Source organism: Nymphalis io, chromosome 29, assembly GCF_905147045.1.
Source record: "Nymphalis io chromosome 29, ilAglIoxx1.1, whole genome shotgun sequence".
Taxonomy (NCBI): Eukaryota; Metazoa; Arthropoda; class Insecta; order Lepidoptera; family Nymphalidae; genus Nymphalis; species Nymphalis io.
This window is the reverse complement of record NC_065916.1, coordinates 3,102,883-3,120,806: the sequence shown is the minus strand read 5'-3', so window position 1 is coordinate 3,120,806 and position 17,924 is coordinate 3,102,883. Positions and strand designations below refer to the sequence as shown.

The window sequence follows — 17,924 nt, the reverse complement described above, 5'->3', positions numbered from 1 at the left end:
ACATTTTTCATCAGGTTTAACCCCATGGATAAGGAGTTCGATGGCATCCACGCCGCACACCTCACCCTCGCGGTCATATCCGGACAATATGTTGCTGAAAATGTTTACTCCTTCTATAACGCGTTTGTTGAAGTTGAAATACTGGGTGTTCCCGCTGACTGCAGGAAGATCAAGACGAGGGTCGCTAGGAGAAACGCCTTGAATCCTATATGGAATGAGACCTTTAATTTTAAGGTAAGTTTACTTAATATATTAATTAAAACAGCCGATGTCCTCGGGGTTCAAGCTTGCTTCATACTAAATTTCAAAACCAGCTTTCTAGCCGTAAAAACGTTACGTACGACAAAGTTACTTTTACACTTATAATATTAGTATAGATTGAGCTATTGTGTGAGATAGCTCAGTTTCAGAGAAGCTTTGTAATAAAACGAACCGAAAACTTTGCGACATTAATTTTAAAAGTATATTTTTTATTTAAAAATATATTTTTGAAGTGAAAACTTCTTTACGCGCGTTGCGCTGATTTATCGAAAGGGATAGACTCGTGGCTTCGCGCCACCGACATGCTAATGTTAATATAATGAAATCGTTGAAAATAATTTAAGAATTGTGAAAATTAATGAGGATTTATATGTATTAGTTATGTGTATTTTAACTATTATTTATTTACACCAATGTATTAATATTTTGTACCAAGTTTGCGACATATTGTGTATTTTAATGAATAAAAAGCTGTATAATAAAAAGAGATAGAATTATTACTTGGAGTGCCAATAGATGTGGAAATTGGACAAATATATTTAACAGTTTCAAGTTTCCACTTTTATCAGCAGTCCCTACACTGCCTGTTTTTTTTTTTAATTTATTGTTTTCTTAAACAACGTACCTGCAAATAATGTAACTAACTCCAGCCATTTCTGTTTCCCCTAAAATGACAATTATGAAACTAATCAAGGGGCGGATAACCAACAACTTCAATGATCCGCAATCCATTGGAAGTCAGTCAATTAACAACAGTTGACGAATGTATAAACTTTAGGTTATAAACGATTTGCAATGCTCTCTTTTAGGACAAATAGCTGTGTCATTATTATTATTTGTCTTTAGTCTTTGTTTATTTAGTTGGATCTCCAACAGTTTAACATAACACACATTCAAAACACACTTTACATTATCTTAAAACTATGCACAACCGATTACAAGAGAACACACCGTTCCCAAACACAATTACAAAAAGAGGTAACAAAATATACAAATCAAAAATAAATTAAAAACAGATATAAGAAATATTTAAATAAAAAACAGAAACAAAAGGTAGTAAGTAATTAAGTTTTAAAAAGGAATTAAGTTTTTTATACTACACACACATCATACATTTTCATAAACGAGTCCGTCACAATCAATGGATAGTGGATACAAGACACTGGATAGTGTTACTGTGTTTTTTACACTTGCCATATTTTTTTATAGAATAGGAAGGCGGACGAGCATACAACTTAGATTTTATGCCCCTTGTTCCTGTAATTACACTGGCTTACTCACCCTTCAAACCGAAACAACATCAACAACAATATCAAGTACTGCGTTTTGCGGTAGAATATCTAATGAGTGGGTGATACCTACCCAGACGAGCTTGCACAAAGTCCTACCATCAGTAATTGGAGCATTCTGTCCAAGTTTCACTAAAATAATTACATTAGCGTTATATTGTGGACTATTTGATAAAGGAAAACGTTGCAATATTGTCGGTATAATGAACCGCAAAGATCAAAATTCCATATCAAGGAATTAATTTTTTTCAGTAAACATCACTTAAAACATTAATCACGACTCTAAATGTGTATTTATTAAAATTCCAGGTGAATTTCCCTGAGCTGGCGTTCGTTCGTTTCGAAGTGTACGACGCCGACACGAACTACATGTTGTCTCAGCGAGTGATACCGTTGCTCTGCCTGCGTCCTGGGTACAGACACGTGCGGTTAAGGTAACATTTAATTCTTAGTGTAGTCTGAAGACTTTACAAGAGAATAGATAAATAATATATCTCGTTGATGGATCCGAGATCGCTCAGAGCTTAGAACATCTGAATTTTAGGAAATTGCGAGTTTAAACCAACAAGCACAAATGAATCTCTTCATGCTTAACCTGTGTTTATATTCACATGCTCGGTAAGGAAAAGATTGTAAGGAAGCCTGGATGTAACGGATGAAAATATGCCACATATGTGTCCACCAACTCATATAGCCTTGGTGGAATTAGCTCCAAATCCGATGGTATTGGGGTGCAATTTTAAACTGAATACAGTTTTGTGTCTTCGTTACAGATCTCCAACAAACCAGCCGTTGAACATGGCGTCGCTGCTGATATTCTCTCGCTGCGCGGAGGAGCAGGCGGGCGAGAGCTGTCGTGTGGACGCCGAGCCCACGTCGCCCACGCAGCGCAGGAAGATACACTTCCTCGTGGTGCACGCCGTGGTGCTGCACGAGCCATACTCCATACTCAAAGTGACGCATGACACCACCACCAATGAGGTTTGAAATTGTTAAGTTAAGAAAAAGTTAATTTCTGTGTTTTTTATTTATGTTAGACAAGATAAATAAGAAAGTTCTATACATCAAAATATTTACAATGCAGAAATATCCATAAGAAATGTTTTAGTTGGTCTTTCGTAGATCTTAACCGAACATTTGGTCCAAATGCACTCACCTCTGAAGTGTTTTTTATTGTCACAGGTCGGACAAATTGGTAACCAAATGGGCACCCGACGATAAGTGGTCATCACTGCCCATAGACGTTACAGTTTCGTGTTCGTAATTTTTATTAATAATTCACCTTTTCATCATCGTGCGGAATAATACATCCGTTATTTCGTTCGCCGAGTACAGAGAGTAGTCTTTAACCGGAGAGGTACTGCGTGTGCGCAGGCGATAGCGCAGTGCCTGTCGAAGGCGGGCGTGTGCCGCTCGGCGCGCGGCGGCTACGTGCTGGTGGAGGAGGTGCCGTCGCGCGCGCCCACGCAGCGCGTGCTGGCGCCGCACGAGCGCGTGCTGCGCGCCGCCACGCAGCGCCCCGCCGCGCGCCTGCTGCTCAAGCGCGTGGGCGACGACCCCAGCAGCCGCGCCTGGCTCACCAGCATCCGGTGCGTGCGCACACTTCCTAGCTGTATTCTAGCTATCGTATTACGATACTCGGTGCTTACCGACATCGTAGTATTAGGGGTAGTATTGTAGGGTGGGGTAAGGCACAGCTCGCAGTGAAATTCGAAACTATATAAGATATAAAACATATATATATATATATATATATATATATATATGTTTTGTTCACATAAATCAAAAACTAACATAACATATGTATATGATTATATTATTATTTGGTAATTATCGAGTCGGTAACATTAATTATGTACCCATAGATCGGCTTCGACAGTGGACAGAGTCAAGGATCACACGATACCCTCGGACGAGGAGAGCAGCACGCAGGAGGAGACCAGGAAGCCACCAGACAGCTTCCTAGTCTGCGTCCACAACGTCTGCCATGAAATACCTTACGCTATAATGAAGGTTTGGCTATTTTGATTACTTCTAAGTCCAGCTTAAAGTTGTTACAGCTTATTCATTCATTTTAGATTACAGAAAAACAATAAAAAAAATAATGGCGGGAAACCGATTTTACAAGTTTTTAAAAGTCACCTGTTTAATGGTCTCAAGACTAGCCAGACACAAACTGTACAACCAAAGAGACTACTGTAACTTTTCACTTATAAAATATGAAATATCTTTTTATATACATATACTATATTTTATCATAAAATGCGAATTACGAAATTTATGGACCTTCAAATCAAAATTAAGAACTATAAGAAATAGAACTCTTACTTATTTTCAGGTACCACTGACCGCCACAGCGTCCTACGTGGTATACCAGGCGCTGACCAAGGCAAGATGTCACGATAACCCAAAACGGTGAGAAATACCTACCATTATTACCACTTATAATTGTATTTATACAGTTTAAAAACATAAATAAGTAATAAGTACATTTAGATTTAGTAAATAAGTTTTAACGTATTTTTTTTATAGAATTGGAAGGTAGACGAGCATATGGCCCACCTGTTGGTAAATGGTCACCAACACCCATAGACATTAGCATTGTAAGAAATGTTAACCATCGCTTACATCGCCAATGCGCCTTCAACCTTGGGAACTAAGATGTTATGTCCCGTGCCTGTAATTACACTGGCCCACTCACCCTTCAAACCGGAACACAACAATACCAGGTACTGCTGTTTTGTAGTAGAATATCTGATGAGTGGGTGGTACCTACCGGGACGAGCTTGCATAAAGTCCTACCACCAGTAGACACACATTACACATTCACATGCACACATTTTGCTCGCGCCTTGCAAACCACATTCAAGCAACACTAATATCAAAAGTTATATGCTATGCGACGTAGGATATGTAAACATCTTAGCCCTTTGGTACACGGTCGGGGCTGAGAGTTCGAGCGTCAGATGACGTCAGCGTAAGATTAGGTATTGTAAATGCGTTAATGTGTGCGTGAGATCGGTACACGAGCTCACATGTTTACACGTCGATTCTCGTGATCACCTTGGCACTGACACCATTTTTTTTAACAACGTTTTCTTTATTTCGTGCATAGATAACTTTTAAGTTACTTTTTGTTTACATTTGTGGATTATATTTTCAGGTTTGTGCTAGTGGAGGAGCTGGAATGGGGGGGCAGAGCTGGCGCCGGTCCTCAGCAACGAGCCCTTGCTGATGACGAGGTGGTTTACACAGCTCAGGTTATTATACTTCGCACTACCTTCCTCTTGTATATTTAGGAGTATATGTATTTTTTATAGTATAGGTAGGTGGACGAGCATATAGGCCACCTGATAGTAAGCGGTCACCAACGCCCATAGACAAAGGCATTGTAAGAAATGTTAAGCATCGCTTACATTGCCAATGCGCCACCAACCTTGGGAACTAAGATGTTATGTCACTTGAGTCTGTTACTGACTCACTCGCCCTTCAAACCAGAACACTACAGATCTTCAAAACAGAACAATACCAAGTACTGCTGCTTGTCAGTAGAATATCTTATGAGTTAGTGGTACCGACGGGCTCCACCAATCCCTTCCACCAAGTAAAAAATTATATATTCACTAGTTATTTATTAATTTAAATTGTAATCAATTTACAGGCCAGTTGGAAAACACTCGGTAGATTCGTGTTACAAGAGAAAGGTAGCACGGCCCCTCTGCCGAAACACAGAGCGTGCATCGCGAGGATACAACGCGGGCTGAGCATGACCAGAGGCGCTATCGCCGGTGAGGAACATCTTCAATAATTGCAACTGTCCATAAACTCCCACTGCTGGGTAACCTATCTCCTCTTAGCAAGAAAAATAGTTTTAAAATCACGTCCTAATCGAGGAGAGCGCAGCAGCAACAAAAACTTTTTCTCAAAAACAAACATCCAACCAAGGATAAGCTACTATATTTAAAAAAAAAATAGTGTACGCCCGCGGCTTAGCCCGCGTGTTGTATGTTGCCTATTTTCCTAGCCTTCCTTGAGGGTTCAAGCTTGCTTGTTTAGCAGTGAAAGCGTAACACAGTTACTTTTGCATTAATTATATTTGTAAAAACAACTAATTTCTGCCAACGGCTTCGCACGCGTGAGTGGGATGAGGCTAGCTATGTCCTTTTCTTTCCCCCTGACAACGCGTACATCTTGATGACCGGTTGAGTAGTTAAAACGTAAAAGCGTAACAAACATACAAATAGCATTTTATGTATATCATAAGGTATAAACTTCCTTCAACTTAGCTGATATACTTGTTGAACTGTTTAACACTTCACTTATCTACAAAACTTCACTTTAATTACTCTGCACTTCTTATTGAGATCACTTGATTACTCTTCAGAGTTCATTCAAATGCAATCAAGATAGCGATAGTTTCTGCAACGTTTGAGTGAAACGTTACTGACTCTACCAAAAAAAATAATATATATATGTACCTACAGCCAAATCAGGTGGGAAGCGTTTCTGCGTTTGTACTAGTGCACCGTCGGTAGAGAAATAAATAAACAATTAAATTTTTTATATTTTTAGGTACCTAATATTATTCACATGAAACGTAATAAAAAATTTTTTTAAGTGGTCACCAACGCTCATAGACATTGGCATTGTAAGATATGTTAACCATCCCCTACATCGCCAATGCGCCACCAACGTTGGGAACTAAGATGTTACGTTGTGCCTGTAATTACACTGGCTTACACACCCTCTAAACCAGAACACAACATTACCAAGTACTGCTGTTTTGCGGTAGAATATCTGATGAATGGGTGGTACCTTCCCAGACGAGCTTGCAAAAAACCCTACCACCAGTGATAATAAATTTTCATTTTCATTCTCATCCTATCTTTTAACCGTTAAATAAAATATAGATATTGTGTCTAAAGCCTCATCTCACTTTTTCTCTTCGTATGCAGACAAATATTCTTCTATCTCCTCTACAGTTAAAGCATTCAATTTTCGCTGACCTAAAGTCACTTTAGCATTTTTCTTTTCAAGTTTTCATTATCGCCCATATTTTGTCAATAGAATTAAATTCAGGGTGTTATAGCTGTAAAAGGAGCACTATGACCTCGCTGTTGTAATATTTCGTCTAGTTGGTTATTTTATTTCTAATATTCACCTAATATCACGGTGTAACGATGACAATTTATTTAGATAAAATTCCTAATTATAAATCTAATCACTAGAAGTAACTAGTAATGTGATTATACAAATATATTTTGATAAGGGTGTCCAAAAAATAAATTATCTTCAATTATTCATAAATCTAAGTCGAGATGGCCCAGTGGTAAGAACGCGTGAATCTCAACCGATGAACGTGGGTTCAAACCCGGGCAAGCACCTCTGAATTTTCATGTGCTTAATTTCTGTTTATAATTCATCTCGTGCTTTTTGGTGAAGGAAAACATCGTGAGGAAACCTGCATGTGTCTAATTTCATCGAAATTCTGCCACATGTGTATTCCACCAACCCGCATTGGAGCAGCGTGGTGGAATAAGCTCCAAACCTTCTCCTCAAAAGGGAGAGGAGGCCTTAGCCCAGCAGTGGGACATTTACAGGCTGATACTGCATTCATAAATCTATCATAGAACATAACCTCTATTTCTCATGATTGCCACATTATTGGGGTTAGGATGATTGTTTGACTAGTTCCATGACGTGACCCATAGGCCAGCCTTTGTAAGGTAGTCTCGTATTATAATATTAAATCAGAATAGAGCGATTTAACTTAGTAATTACTATTACGTTTGTACTATTTTATTTTATTCCGATAAGGTGAGTGTTGTGCTGTTCTCTCTGAAACGATAGAAGAGCTTGGTGTTAGCATTCGTTGATGTTTATACGATTATATAAATATAATTGTATATGATCATTACATGTAATTTTCTTATTGTTAAAAAGAATAACATAAGACTGAGTCACTTGTCGGTTATTCACGTAGCTTAATGTTAAAATAAAAATTGAATACAATGGCGATTCAAAGTGTTTGTGAATTGTTATTCAAGAAATTTTATTTTAAAATTCGACTTTCGCCATTAATGTTGTAATAAATGAATGAATGAATGAATATATAATGATAATAATTTTCCCTTTTTACAGGAACCACCGGATTTCCTCTCGGGAATATCATATCAAGTGACACCGTGGCGGAAGGAAAGACGCCGGTCCAGACCGCGTACAGCGACCCCACGCATTGCAGGTACACAAGTAGCTAATGTGATAAAACTATTATTTTATAAGACGAACTATGAGGGTGAGGAACAGCGAGTAGATACGTAACAAACATTCATCTACTGAAGAACTTTAAGGACATCGCCACCCAGTCATCCATCAGGGAATTCACGAGGAACATCGAAGTAGCTATACTTGCATACGCGTCAAATGATATCCTGTTAACTGAATCAGGATCATTGACCAATCTAAAAGACAATTTGAGAACGCGATAAGAGATATCATCAAATTGGCCCTACGAATCAGAGCCATCGTGGTTTTCAAAAAGGTGTATTATAATAATAGTGTGAGCCAGTGTAACTTCAGGCACAAGGAACATAACATCTTAGTTCCCAAGGTTATGGCGCAATAGCAACGAAGTATATAGTATAAGCGGTGGGCGGTGATGACCACTTACCATTAGTTGGCCAATTTGCCCGTCTACCTATAACAACAACTACAAGGGAGTTAGAGGCGAAGAGGCGGTAGGGTGTAGGCAGTGTCAGAGAGTGCATGACGGCATAAGAGAGTGTCATGTTGTTTGTTCCGCTAATAGTTGTTTTACGACTGCCTCGTTGGTCTAGTGGCTTGATGTAAGGCCGCAGACCCTGAGGTCCTGGGTTCAATTCCCAGGTTGGGCAAATAAAAAGTTATTGGATTTTTCTGTCAGAAAATTCTCAGTAGGAGCCCGGAGTCTGGGAGTTGGAACTGTGTTGTGTGGGTCCTGCGCCTAAACTCTCGTGTCGGATTGCCGTCCCATCGGATTATGAGAGAGAGAGAGGGAACGCACTTGTGCACTATAATATCTCCTGCGCAGTTGGCAAATTTCTCTTGAGATTGGCCGCCGTGGCCGAAATCGGTCTGGAGGACATTATTATAATTATTAGTTGTTTTACATTACAAAGTGATCATAATGCATCTGGCACTCGCTATTCTCTCACCTTCATAGCCCGATTGCTATCGTATCTCATCCCATCTGACATACTTATTACCGTTATTGCAAGTATAGTTTACATAACTACGAACTAAGTATTTCGCGCATTGTTTTTATTTCAGAAGAGTTTCAACTTCGCCCCTGGGTAAAGGGATAGGGCGGTCGAAAGGTCACTCCGAAAGAGATATCAGCTCCTACACTCACAGAAGGACAGGTCCGAGAGATGTAAGTAATACTAGTTCCATAAAAGCTCGTAAATGTCTCACTGCTTTCAAAAACCGGTTAAGCACCTGTAGTGCTATCCTGTAAGACCTCACTTCATTACTCACCCATGAAATGTTAACAACCGACTTATGGTGATGTAACTTTATAGACTATGATTGATGCATTTCGAGTTTGTTCTTACAGAACAGCTGCGCTGGTCCTGTGTGTGTTTATGCTAGAACATGTGGCATAACTTCTTCCGACAAATACAAGTTTCCTCATGTTTTTTTCCTTCGTTGCCGAGCAAGCATCGTTAATAGATGAGGCAAATAGAACGTAATATATATAACAAAGGAAATAAAATAAATCATTGGAATAATTTTAGAGAAACTATGAGATATATGAACAACTGAAGAACAAAATATCAATTTCAATGTAAATTGTATTGTTCAGGTCCACTCAGAGGGAGAGTCGGGAGGCTCGCTGGGCACTGAGGCACTAGCGGCTCAGATGGCGCGCTTCAAGAGAGTATCTTTACGAAAGCTTCGGGCGTGGCGATCCTGAGTGTGGCAGGTGAGGGTAATAACTACTTACAAACCTTTTTAAATATCTTATTTGGACAAATTCTTAACCTCAAATATTTGTCAAAAGTTTCCTATGGTCATTTGTATTGTTTTTCGCGTATTTCTTCCGCTAAAAGGATTTTATTTAGGATTACCAACATGACGTACAGTAATAATTACAAATTAAAGGTTAACAAACGAATATGTCTTCTTGTGTCTAGGGTTGCCATACTTATAGGTAACCATGACACGCAAAAATAACACTAAGCATCTAAAATAATAATGAAAGAAAAGAAAACATTAAATTTAAAACAATTTGTAAATATAAGTGGTATGAGTACTACAACACTACTAGAAACTATATAAAAACATTTAACGTGTAACGTTGGAATTTTGGAATCGTTGTTTGATTAGTGAACTTGAAGACCGACCGGTAAAAAGAGAAGTTATATTTGATTTTATTTATGTTCTTTGTTTAGGTATTCCGCCGGCTTGGAACGAGCCTGGCGAACCATCGGGCCTCACTATCTTCGGAACTCGGATCACTCTGGGACTTTTTCCGCCTCGACAGAGAAAGAAGACGTTCAACACCCGGCGCTTACGAACCAATCGATACCAAATCACCAGCAAAACTCGCCAGAGACTTGTTCCAAGTTGTTCAAGAAACGGTGTTTTCTAAGAAATTCGAAGAAAAAAAATGCCCATTAGTCAAAGAAGAGTCCGACTTAAGCTCAGATGACGACGACGGTACCGAGAGACGTATCGCTAATCTCATAGACTTCTTCTTCACAATTGTGAAAAGCCAGAAGGATGAGAGGAAGGGCAGTGGCGGAAGCTGCTTCAAAAGCGAATCCAGTCCCGAAGAAAAGAAATACGTACCAACGATAGTGAACACGGAATTAGAACAGAAAATGGAAACATTGATCGAATTCCTCGCCTCAACCGGCTGCGTCGAAAAGGACGACAAAGATGATAAAAAGATAACCTTAATGGAGTTTCTCTTGACGGAGGATAAAAAATTCGAAAAGCCGGTCATTGAAATAAATACAAAAGGTATCAGCTTATCCGAATCAAACGTCAATGTCAAAAACCTAACCTACATCGACGAGACACCAGGCGACGAAGACAATGAGACTCTCGTGGAAATGCTCTTAAAATACATGGAAGGTTACAACGGTAAAGATAAAGAATCCAAGTCCTTGTCAGTGACACCGTCGCTGTCTGAGAAGTCGAAATCGGACATGACTATCAGTAAATTGGAAACATTCAGTGACATGAGCAAAACGAAGTCGGACTCAACGTTGACACAAACTCAAGACACAGTCATTGACAGAGGCGAGGAAGTTGAGAAGCGACGTATATCAGAAACTGTCATAGATTTAAGTTACATTAAATCGGACCTAGAAGCTATTTTTGAAGAAGCAGTATTAAGGGTTTGCGAATTGAATATGATATTCGAAGAAGACACGATGAGTGAGCAAGAGGATGTAGAGAATTTCAATACTTACACCAAACCCCAGCTGCAGTACGGCCAAATGCCTTTCAGTGTTGAATTATCAGATATAATTGAAGAGGACGAACCGGAACCATCCAATTGTATGGAAAGGGATTATATGACAGAAATACGGGAAGCTGCAGACGAATTATTAAGATACATAGAAGAAAAAGTTATGGACTATCCATTTGATGATAACGACAGTTCTGGACCGTCTACGGAAGAGTACAGCCGAGAATTCGATTTGAGTCCGAGTTTAAAATCGATAAGTCTCGTCGATCTGAGAAACATCCCAGATCTACCACCGAGTATGATGTTCAAACCGAAGGTGGTAAGGATCGATAAATCGACATCAACTACGGAAATATCGGAATCGCTATCCGAATATTCGAAACGCATCGATTCAGCTTGCATGACGGATGACACTACTCTGAGTTCCAGCACCGAGAGGAATGAAAGAGCATTAGATAAATTAGAATCATTGCATCGATTCTTCTCGAAATCTCGACTAGAGATTATTGATGAGAGCTTAGAAGAGAACGGAGAGAGGATGAAGAGTCCCAAGGAGTTGGAGGTTAAAGATCTCGTTGCTTACAAAGCAGGGCAGACGAGTTTAGACGACGTCGAGGACTTGCTAGATGATAATGAGAAAGAAAGAGATAATAAAACGGAAATATTCGCGAAGACAGACTTGAGTGCAGAAGTTTAAGCAAAATGTCACTCAAAAGTCAAAAGGTCACTTTTATACAAAAATGATTTTTTACATAAAAATTAGTTAAACGTTTCGATAGAGGTTTTACACCCGAATAGGACTTTTAGTAATAAAATATCATTCTGTAAACAACATATAATGCATATAAAATGTGTTTTTGTAAAAAATTTATATCGTAATGAAATAAGTTCAAAATGTACTTTTTAAATGCATCCAATCTAAGAGCGAGGCCACACGGGCCTAAGTCACAACTTTTAACGTATTGAGTGCCACGCGAGCATTGCATCGAGAGCGTGTAGATTGCGTTGCCGATCCGGCGTTACGACACCTCCGCTCTCCTTGCTTCGTATCCCTAGTCTCCTTGTACGTTATGCGCGCACTACGGCGCTACGGAGTCTTCACTCGCTTGGTCCCCGTTACGCGTGCACTGCGTCGGCAGACGACGTCACAGTCTGCTACAACCACGGATATTTGTATGAAATACGGATCGCTAATAATCAATCGTCGCAACGCAATACAACACAACCCCATACACATACACACACACACACACACACACACACACACACACACACACACACACACACACACACACACACACACACACACACACACACTCACACCCGTGTAGCCTCACTTTTTCTTGTAACATATCTCTACGAAAAAATCACAACGCGAACAATTTGATAAACGTATAAACATAAGTCACGGCTGTATCACACATAGCCTTCGTGTAGACGTAATCTGATATAAATTAAAAAAAAACAATAAAGAATTACGGCAAATATATACTTATAAATATGGAGAAAATTATAATTTAAAACCACTTCAAATAAAACATTTTTTGAAACAAACAATTGAATATCTTACAAACATATTTTTAATATTTCAAAAGTTTATTTGTAATTTAAATAAGTCAAACAAGTTTAATCAAATTATTTTCAATAACTAACGAACGTGGAAAGTATTATTATTCACTAATCCGGTATTACTATCGTTACGTTGTTTTTATAATCAAGTTTACTGCTTATCGGTTTAGGATATAAGACCGCAGATCCCGTCCTGGGTTCAAATCCCGGGTCGGGCCGATTAAGAAGTTTTTGAGCTTGTCTGCTGTTTGTCTAGTAGTTCAAGTGTGTCTCGTTAACCCGTTGGTCTTGCGCCTGTGCTCTCCGGCCGTGTCTGATTGCCGTCCCATCGGATTATGAGAGTCAGGGAATATAGAGTGCCCCTGTGTTTGCGCACACACTTGTTATGTGCCTGTAGTTTCACTGGATTACACACAACAATACACACAATAATTTATTCTACTGCTTGCCAGTAGAATAAATTACCGCTCAGGGGACATCATCATTCCTCGCTGTACAACGTAACGTCAAACGGAACCGGAATAACAAATAATAATATCATGAACAATAATTGTAATTTATTATTAACGAGAGCTCTCCTGTCTTTTGCTCTCCCAGAGATAGAAAGAGTACGTGGATAGCGCCGGCCGTTGAGTAGAACGAGAGGAGGGATCGATCCAGGCTCCAAGTTGCTAGAGGTTCATTTTCAAGCGATGTATAAGCGTTGTTTGATTTTTATAGAAAGAAAGACAATCTCGCCCTACGCTGATCAAGGGCCGCCCGCGCGGTACCTGGATATTGTATTAATCTCGAATTTCGAGGCAACTAGTGAGATGTATAATAATAATAGTAATTACATTTAACTCATAGTACTAGCTCTGAATAGATATAGTAATATTTATCGTTCTTAAGATTATATGGAGAGTTGAATTTATATAAAGAAATATATAATAATGTAAATTTGAAAATATATGTATCTAAAAACGTTTTTATACTATCCCTTTGAATTTAGGATTAATAATTCATAATAAAAAGGTTTTATTTAAAAATTATATAAATTTACACGCAAAAACTTGTGTGATCCAGTTTGCGCAGTGAAGTTGCTACAATAATACGAAATTTTACTATTTTAAGAACCCATAAGAAATCAGCAAACACATTAATATTTATAACAGTTTTACTATACATATATAATTATTTGATCTTACGCTACGCTTACCTACGCAAACGACCTTGCACAAGTTTGAGCGACTGTCCTTTTACTTATTCATACGTTAAATCTTATATCACAGTACTATATGTTTTACATCTTAATTTAAATATTGTTTAATGTCAATATGAAAATTTAAATAAGTTTATACCTTGAAAATATATAATATATTATGCATTATTGTTTTAACTATTTATATAAAATTTTATGCTCAGTATATCAAAAATCATAGTTTATATTTAATATTAATATATACTTAGGACAAACATCTTCATAAAAAACGACACAGCTGGTCATGAAGTCGAATTACTTTGGTCACGACTAAAAAAAGTATTGTATGTATGTGTGTGTGATGTGTGTTTGGCTGTTGTGACTTTCTTTAATCCACCATAACTTAAATACCTTACCTTGTATGGTGTATCGTTAGAATTCTTTCATCATCTCGAGTGACATTGGCTATTATTTTTTTATTTTCTTTTTTTGTATAATGCCAAATATTGCTACATATATATAGTATATTTGCGATTAATTTCAGCTGTGTCGCCATGTTTAATGTCAATGGCATGTTTTCATATAATTACTAAAAGAATTTATAATTTAAAAAAATATATACGGTACAATTAACAATGGATAATGTAAAACTTGGTGTCATTTTCATGTTTGCACTTGAAATTTAATATTGTCATACATTTTATATATTACAATAAAGTAATAGTTTTTTTTTTAATTAGTATGGCAATAGAGCTACTTTATACAGACAATAGTATTATTTTTTTTAAAGCAGATTGTAAACTAAAATAGTTTTTTTTGTAAATTACATAAACATTGCATGTATTTTAGTTCAATTATGTAATTGTAAAAGGAACTAGAAATTATAAAAACTTTTTAAACTCCTTAATGTACGTATTTAAAACAATATTTGATCATAAATGCCTCCGTGATAATTATTTTCTACTCAATCTAATAACATAGTTTGTATTAGGTTAGCTTGTTCCTTCTTCTTATTAAGCACAGGCCGAAACTTAGAGATCAAGGCCCCTAGTCCGGTGGCTTTTAGGTCTAGGCATAACACAGACAGATTTATATACAATACTTTGAAACTGTTTAAAATTTCATAGGTGCCTTTAAATATTTTATAGCAAATTGTAATTTGAATAACTACTCAATAACTTATGTCAGAACTTTTGACCGAATTTTAAAATACTTTTGACTAATGACATAGATGAATTTTCGTTACGTCCTCCATGACGGAGAGGGTACCGCGGGTTTTAGAAGGTATTCTGTCACTCGGCCAATGAGTACTTCATAAGGATACCACCGCGTCACATACGAAGTGCATTACCGAGGGTCGTAAAAAGGTTTAATTCACCTCAAACATGTCACAATACACTCAAATGATACGATTCCAGATAACAGTAACTCAATCTGACATTAGCCGAACTAATTTAACCAGTTGAAAGCAGTTTTAACCGGAATAAACCGGCTTTCGTTGTAACAATATCTTTTTTATTATAAATCATGTAATTTAGAGCTTATATAGAAGTGAACGATTTTTCAGCTGATCGAATTTAGTTGTGCTCAGCTAATTTAAAATGTGTGTCGCTCGCATAATATTTATATGATATTATGCTTAATGATTAATTAATTAATAATTAATTTTATGTAATTATAATTTCACGATGGTTATGAGAAATCTGTTTGTATGTATATGTATATCATATTTTTATTTTATTTTATGGAAAAACAGGACTAAAATAGCAACACTTGTGTAAACAATAGAAAGTATATTTTTATTGTTATTTCGAAAAGCAAAAATGTCACGCAGATATAATAAGTTTTGACATGTTTTAAAGGTCCGCCATCTTTCTATTTGTCGTCATATTAATGGAAAACATTTTTATTGTAATTCTTTACTATATCATATAAGAAATAAGTTGTATATATAACTTTTTAAGGTCTAAATTTTATCATAGAAGATGATATTGTGACATATATTATTTTGTCTTTGAATGTTGTATATCTGATATATTTATTTTTATGATGTTCATTAATCAGTGGAATTATATTTTATTAATGAAATACATTTTATTTTAATGTGGTTTGATGTTATTTTTTTTCGTAAACCTAAGCCGAATGTTTAGACTTTAGACAAATGCCTTCGTAATAACAAGTTTATTTTTTATTGGATCAATGCACTAGAAAAAATATTACTACCATATACTCAAGTATATGCAATTCTATTCAAAAAATTAGTAAACATTAGTACACAGGCGGATTGGCGGAAGTTACTTGGAACTTAATATAATATTTTTTTTATCTGTTATGCCGAGACGGCCTAGTGGTTAGAGCGCGTGAATCTTGACCGACGATCGTGGGTTCAAGCCCGGGCAAGCACAACTGAATTTTCATGTGCTTAATTTGTGTTTGTAATCCATCTCGTGCTTGACGGTGAATTAAAACTCGTGAGGAATATTTATTTATTAAAGTCGATTAAGAAAGACATTACTATTCTTGCGTGTTTACAACAATCACTGAACCGGTGTGAACCGGTTCGAACCGCTTCAAACCGCTTCAGCCATGGATCTAAATTGAAATCAATTATCCTATTATTGTATGATCTGTTGTTAACAACAAATAGTCCGTGTGGGTGTGATTTAAACGTATCGTTAGTGATGGGACAACACAATAACATCGCTTTAATGTATCGATAAAAATATTGTAACTATTTCAACTATATAGTTTCATGTAGTGATATACTCACAGCCTTGTGCTCTGACAACAAATAGGTAATCCTATGTAAATGATACAATATTTTGAAAGCTTTTAGTTTTCATAACAGATACAGAACAGAAACAGCCTGTGAATGTCCCACTGCTGGGCATCATCTCCCTTTTTGAGGAGGTTTGGAGCTTATTCCACCACGCTGCTCCAATGCGGGTAGACTACACATGTGGCATAATTTCAATGAAATTAGACACGTCGGTTTCCTCGCGATGTTTTCTTTCACCGTCAAGCACGAGATGAATTATAATCATAAATTAAGCACATGAAAATTCAGATTTAGATTGATATCCACAGATACATAAATAGTATAATTTAAAATAATACTAGAATGAAGTTTTCCGACTTTATAAACTATACACTGATATAAAATAATTAAAAAGATGATACAGAGCAGGCTGTTTGTGTTGCCGGTTCCTATTGGTAGTTCTCGATTGCCTCGTTGGTCTAGTGGCTTGATGTAAGGCCGCAGACCCGGTGGGCCTGGGTTCAATTCGCATGTTGGGCTAATAAAAAGCTATTGGGTTTTTCTGTCAGAAAATTCTCAGGAGCAGCCTGGAGGCTGGAAGTTGGAAGTGTGTACACAACCGTGCCTAAGAAAGCACGTAAAGCCGTTGGTCCTGCGCCTGAACTCTTTCCGGTCATGTCGGATTGCCGTCCCATCGGATTATGAGGGTTAGGGAATAGAGAGTGTGTTCGCGCACACACATGTGCACTATAATATCCCCTGCGCAGTTGGCTAATTTCTCTTGAGTTTGGCCGCCATGGCCGAAAACGGTCTGGAGGACATTATTGTTATTATCGGTAGTACTTACATTAAATTCGTACTGTAAAAAAGGTTTTAAGCCTTGAATAAAGAATTACTTAATTTGATAGGCCAACATATTTTAAAAAACAAAATACGAAAACGTCGCCTGAGCCAAGAGTAGTATTGAACAAACCAATTGAAGGTCTGAACCTTACTCGCTAGGTTATTTTCAAAGGTCAGAGTGTATTATTCAATTTTGAATTGAAAGCCATTACCTTAGAGTTTAAAATATAAGTTAACATTTCAAATAGTGCCCTTTAATATACCGGAATTAAACTTCAACGAGGTTAACAGTCGTCTCAGCTGACATACTTAGCCTAAACCGCTGGGTCGAACAAGAAATTTAGCACAGGTATTTCTTATGGAACGTAGATGAGCATTGAGAAAGGGCTTATCAAAAATTATTTCGTTAATAATAATAATATCCTGGGACATTATTTACACACGGTTATCTTATCCCAAACTAAGCAGAGCTTGTACTATGGAAACCAGACAACTGATATACTACATATACTACTTTTCTTTTGTAAATACATACTTATATAGATAACAACACCCAGACTCGAG

General features: G+C 37.3%; 1 protein-coding gene across 1 annotated transcript in view; it reads left to right on the top strand.

The window, feature by feature from the left end:
• Positions 1-10,225, top strand: part of LOC126779437 (1-phosphatidylinositol 4,5-bisphosphate phosphodiesterase epsilon-1-like) — a 93,553-nt gene extending 83,328 nt beyond the window's left edge. Inside the window, exons 31-42 of the mRNA XM_050503359.1 lie at positions 15-234; positions 1,860-1,984; positions 2,324-2,531; positions 2,925-3,139; positions 3,416-3,563; positions 3,889-3,965; positions 4,714-4,810; positions 5,212-5,338; positions 7,692-7,791; positions 8,859-8,961; positions 9,394-9,513; positions 9,983-10,225. Of these exons, the coding sequence (XP_050359316.1) occupies positions 15-234; positions 1,860-1,984; positions 2,324-2,531; positions 2,925-3,139; positions 3,416-3,563; positions 3,889-3,965; positions 4,714-4,810; positions 5,212-5,338; positions 7,692-7,791; positions 8,859-8,961; positions 9,394-9,504 (1,531 nt within the window). The 3' untranslated portion in view covers positions 9,505-9,513; positions 9,983-10,225. The remainder of the gene's footprint in view (positions 1-14; positions 235-1,859; positions 1,985-2,323; positions 2,532-2,924; positions 3,140-3,415; positions 3,564-3,888; positions 3,966-4,713; positions 4,811-5,211; positions 5,339-7,691; positions 7,792-8,858; positions 8,962-9,393; positions 9,514-9,982) is intronic.
• The last annotated feature ends 7,699 nt before the right edge of the window (positions 10,226-17,924 follow it).